Below are 5,422 nucleotides of genomic sequence, written 5' to 3'. Positions count from 1 at the left end.
ACACACACACACACACACACACACTCACACACACACACACACACTCACACTCACACACACACTCACACACACACTCGCGACCGCAGAGCTGCTGAATCTGATTGGTCGAGAGACATGACATGCATGATATAAGACCAAAGTAACTAAAAATAAACTGTTTATAATCATGAAAAATCACACAAAGCATATTAAACGCAAGTGAAGTGTCCACTTTGTTTTAAATAAAATGTCACAATGTTTCATCGTTATTCCGTGTAGCACATATATTTATGTAAAAGCTAAACAACATGCTTATTCTGACTTTTACTTATTAAAATAAATGAAAGAAAAATTTTCATATTAAATTAGATTATATATATCATTATATTTAATGATTAAAATATGTAACACCTAGTGGTTTCAAAGATAGAGGTAAAGATTTAAACTGACTATTAGTTAGTTTTTTAGGGCCTCACTGTGATTCTAAAGCATTCTTTTACTGTCATCTAATAATTCTTGATCTAAATACGCCTGGCAGGATTTTCTGATATATAAACTATAGTTACACAATATTTTTTCTGTAAATCAGGGTAAAAATTTACAATTGTCTGTTTTTGCAAGTATTACATGTTTATCTAGAATAAATCTGGCCTCACTTCATAAAAAAAAAAAAACTTCAACCAAAACATAAAAACAAGAGCAAAAGAACCTCCCCCCCCAAAAAAAAAACACTTAGCAAAGAAACCAAGAACAGAATAAAAATGACAAAACAACATCCATCTTTTTCCCACTGAATCTCTTTTATCATCTATGAAAAGCATTTTTCTTTCTCTGAAGCACACACAGAAACCCCTCTCTGATAGCGTGGCGTTTGATCGAGCAGCAGAAGCTCATGATGAGAGCAGTGAGACACTAGTGACCACCTGTCAGCAGGTTCCTCAAGCGCTGATGCTCCCGGTCCGTCTCGAACAGCTCCCCGGCGAACACCAGCAGCGGTTTGGTGCCCTCGGGACACGTGTCCGTCTACACACACACACAGGAGCTCAGGTCAGACGCGTCACACACACATACCCACGTTCAGCAGTCATCTCTGCAGCGTACCTTCACGTCTCTCAGAGACACAAACCTCTCGATGCCCAGCTCGAACATGTCCAGCACGTGGAAGTCAAACATGCGTCCTGTGAGCAGCAGACAAGCGTCAACACAAGCTCTTCCTCTAACACTGACCTCTGACCTCTGAGCGCTCTCACGCACCGAATATCAGGTTGTTGGGCCTCTTCTTGTTGTGTGAGCCGAACAGAAACAAGGAGCAGTCCGACTTCTTGGAGAAGAATTCCTGACGGAGAGCAAACAAACAGACTGTTAGACGCTGAGGATCCCATATGAGGCTTCGTTACGCTCAGAGTAGGGCTGTGTGATATGGACAAAAATAATATCTCCATATTTTCTGGGATTTTATCGATAACGATAATTAGATGATATTTTGCTGAGTGTGTTGTTGTGCTGATCTCTTAAACTGACTCCTACAGTGTTTGATATCTTCATATTCTGTGTGCTGGTCAGTTCACAGCAGTGATAGAAGTTAATCTGTTTCAGTAAGTTCTAATTGATTTTGACCTTTTATGGGCATTTTTACCGTTATAAAGCCTTTTTTTTTTCTAAAAGTGTGCTTCATCTTTTGAGTCGAATTCTTACATTTAATCAGTGAATTAGAATAAAAGACATTTGGGCTGTTACCAAACAAATGATATCAGTATCAAAATGCATCTTTGCAATGCAGAGGAAACACAGAAGCTGCATCTGAAGAAGCATTTAGATGTGTTTACACACAGTTTAATGCAGCTCAGAGGGACACTTAAAGGGACAGTCTCGAAATTTAACAAGTTTTTTTCTCGTAATTTAATGAGTATATTCTCAATTTTATTTCGACTTTTTTCTCGTAATTTAATGACTTTAATCTCAAGATGGTTTTATTTTTGTATTATTGCTTGGCCCTAATCCTCTTCCGTAATACTGATATTTGAAATTATAAAAGAAAAATTAAGATACTTTGAATGTGAAATTAAAACCGCCAGCAGGTGGCAGCAAGTCACTGTTAATAAGTGAGTCATTGCGATTGAACCGAATCATTTAAACATTTGATTCGTTAGGAACGAAACACCGTCATGTTGCTCAGAGACGCAGAACTGTGCTGTGGCTGTGTTTGGAATTATTTGTTCTTGGTGAAAAAAAGCAAAAACAGGCAATATAGTTTCTAAAACGTAAGTCTCTTGATATTAACTTCTAGTTTATTGAACTGTTGCATAAAATCAGTATCACATTTGTAATCGTGGTAATTTTTGGAGAAAAAACAGTGCTCTGTGGCATATTGATTAACTATATAAATTTGTCTTGAATTTGAGATCATTGTAAATGTATTTTAATAGACTGAATCAAGCAGTGAAACTAGTCTAAGCTACTAGACTTCATCATGTCATGTATGAGTGCACTGTGTAGGTGTGGTTTGTTCGTTTTTGTGATATACTCGATGATGTCAAAAACAATCACGATGTTACCGCAGACGATATATATATCACACAGCCCTGGGTCAGAGTGGTGAATCATGAGCTCACCAGCGCTGTGGAGTCGTCGAACGGCCGCACCATGTTCTTCCTGACAACACAATCACAATCACATCATCATCATCACAATCATCATCACCATCACCATCACCATCATCATCACAATAATCACCATCACCATCCAGCTGCACACTCACCTCTTGTAGAGCACGGCGTTGGGTTTCTTCAGCGCATACTGAGAACGACACACACACACACACACACAGATGAAGAAACACACAGGCAGTGAATGAGGGAGCATGGGATGCTCTGCAGCGGCGTCTCACCACGTCCTTGAGCGCCTGAGACACCGTCTCGCTGGAGTTCCCTCCTCTGATGATCATGCTGCTCTTCTGGCCCTCCGTCAGCTTGGGCTCGCGGCTCTGCAGGAAGCGCTTGGAGCGCCTCGTCTTCGCCTTCCTGAGGAACGACACGCAGACCACGCTTACAGTGACTTCTGCTGATCTGATGATGCTTTCTGGCCATTCACCTCAGACACTCACCGCATTCTTACACTTTAACAATGATTTCCTTCATACTGTTTTCTCAAGTGAGGACATCACCAACATACGCTCGAGTAGGTACACAAACAGGTTCATTTCACTTTATTAGTGAGCCAACTCAGGCTTCATCTTTCTACACGACCAGTCAAACGTTTTTAACAGCAAGATTGTTAATGTTTGTAAAGAAGTCTCTTCTGCTCACCAAACCTGCATTTATTTGATCCAAAATACAGCAAAAGCAGTAATATTGTGAAATATTTTTACTATTTAATATATCTGTCTTCTATGTGAATGTGTTAAACTGTAATGTATTTCTGTGATGCGCAGCTGTATTTTCAGCATCATTACTCCAGTCTTCAGTGTCACATGATCTTCAGAAATCATTCTAATATGCTGATTTGCTGCTCAAGAAACATTTCTGATTATTATCAATGTTGAAAACAGTAGAGTAATTTTTTTCAGGATTCTTTGATGAATAGAAAGATCAGCATTTATCTGAAATAAAAAGCTTTTGTATCATTATACACTATTCCTTTCAGAAGCTTGGAGTCAGTATATATTTTTTTGTTTTTGTTTTTTGAGAAATTATAGAAATTAAGACATTTATCTATGCTTTAAATTGATCAAAAGTGATGATAAAGGCATTTATAATGTTACAAAAGATTTATTTCTGATAAATGCAGTTCTGAACTTTTCTATTCATCAAAGAAACCTGAAAAATTATACTCAACTTTATCGGGCCGATACCGATAACAGAAAAAATGAGCATTTATCGGCCGATACCGATATGGTGGCCGATATATCGTGCATCCCTACTCAACTGTTTTCAACATCATAATAATAATAATCAGAAATGTTTCTCGAGCAGCAGATCAGCATATCAGACTGATTTCTGAAGATCATGTGACACTGAAGACTGGAGTAATGATGCTGAAAATACAGCTGCGCATCACAGAAATACATTACAGTTTAACAGATATTCACATAGAAGAGATATATTAAATAGTAAAAAAAAAAAATCAAAATGTCACTCTTTCTGCTGTACTTTAGGTTTGGTGAGCAGAAGAGACTTCTTTAAAAACATTACAAATCTTACTGTTCGATAGCATGTGACTGGTAGCGTGTCCTTAAACCGAACCACAGTATTTTGTGAAGCCCCTTTAAGCAGCAGAGCATCTCTGATACTGCTTCAGTGTTTGTGATCTGCAGATCGTCGTGTGTTCCGCTGAGAAAACAGCGCACTGAACTACAGGTTACCTGTTGATCAAGTTTAAGTACTGAGAAGTTTACTTACACGATCCCGTCCCGATGCGCCATCGTGTGAGTCTGTCCGCAGCGATGCGAACACGTGTAACTGCACACAGTGAAGCCGGCGAAACGACACCCGCTTCCGGTGGAGCCCGGAACTTTCATAATAAGAGTCGCTAAAAGTTTTTGCTTTACGTCACAAAAAACGACACAACACGACTTTTTTCTTTTTCAGTTAAAAATGTTAAAAATAGCCTATTTTAATAGGAAATACGTTAATAAAGGAGTGAAAAGTAAAGACATTTCCTGGAGCGTTGTTTAAGTTACTCATTCCAAAAATCGCTGGAATACTTTTATATCCTCCTGAGAACAAGACAAAAACTTTTTGTGAATTTAGTATTTTTTTCATGTCATTACATATTTTATTAGGCCTGTGTCTTTTAGGATATGTATAATTTCCTTAATTATAACATTTCTAGCACTGTTTTCAAACTTTTAGTCAAGGAATAATGTATTCATTATCAGAGGCCTCTTGAGGGGCCCTTCATCCACCAGAACTACAGCCTACATTCAGGCAAGTTGTCAGCCTTTTATTTTGCAGTAATAAAAAATATATACCGTGAGCTTTGGAAATTGTTTTTAGGAAATTTGACTGACTTTTTCGCTTTATTTTTGGCATTCTTCTCTTTTTAAGATCATATTTGGCAGCACCTGCACATGCATTCAAAGCAAAGCAATAATGCATAATTTTAAAGGAACAGTCAACTCACTCTAAAATGCAGTTACAATATCTTCCGGCATCACGGGGCCCTGGGCTTAAACACAGGTAAGTCCGTGCATTAATGTGACCCAGATTACAACGAAATAAAACATTACTGCTCCATTTATAGTACTTGGGGACCAAGCACCTATTGTATCTCTTCTTCTGTCAGTCCATATAAACACAAAGAAACAGTTGTGAAATTTGGCACAGAGATAGAGCACATTCTGAATATTAGCCACACCAAATTTGGAGTCTCTAACTCAAACCCTCTAGCGCCACCAACTGTCAAAAGTTGCATCTCGTGACTTTTATTTAACTTTTATTAGACT

The 5,422-nt window shown here is 38.2% G+C and overlaps 1 protein-coding gene across 1 annotated transcript in view; it reads right to left on the bottom strand.

Annotated features, from left to right (window-relative positions):
* rpf2 (ribosome production factor 2 homolog) overlaps positions 1 to 4,483 on the bottom strand; it is a 7,305-nt gene extending 2,822 nt beyond the window's left edge. Inside the window, exons 1-7 of the mRNA XM_016498314.1 lie at positions 4,377 to 4,483; positions 2,867 to 2,999; positions 2,738 to 2,775; positions 2,592 to 2,631; positions 1,234 to 1,315; positions 1,081 to 1,157; positions 903 to 1,002 (exon numbers count right to left, since the gene is read on the bottom strand). Coding sequence (XP_016353800.1) covers positions 903 to 1,002; positions 1,081 to 1,157; positions 1,234 to 1,315; positions 2,592 to 2,631; positions 2,738 to 2,775; positions 2,867 to 2,999; positions 4,377 to 4,399 — 493 coding nt within the window. The 5' untranslated portion in view covers positions 4,400 to 4,483. The remainder of the gene's footprint in view (positions 1 to 902; positions 1,003 to 1,080; positions 1,158 to 1,233; positions 1,316 to 2,591; positions 2,632 to 2,737; positions 2,776 to 2,866; positions 3,000 to 4,376) is intronic.
* Between the last annotated feature and the right edge of the window lie 939 nt (positions 4,484 to 5,422).

Source organism: Sinocyclocheilus anshuiensis, unplaced genomic scaffold, assembly GCF_001515605.1.
Source record: "Sinocyclocheilus anshuiensis isolate Anshui unplaced genomic scaffold, SAMN03320099.WGS_v1.1 scaffold1452, whole genome shotgun sequence".
NCBI classification, from domain to species: domain Eukaryota; kingdom Metazoa; phylum Chordata; class Actinopteri; order Cypriniformes; family Cyprinidae; genus Sinocyclocheilus; species Sinocyclocheilus anshuiensis.
Note: the sequence above shows the minus strand (reverse complement) of the source record. Positions and strands in the feature narration are given on the sequence as shown.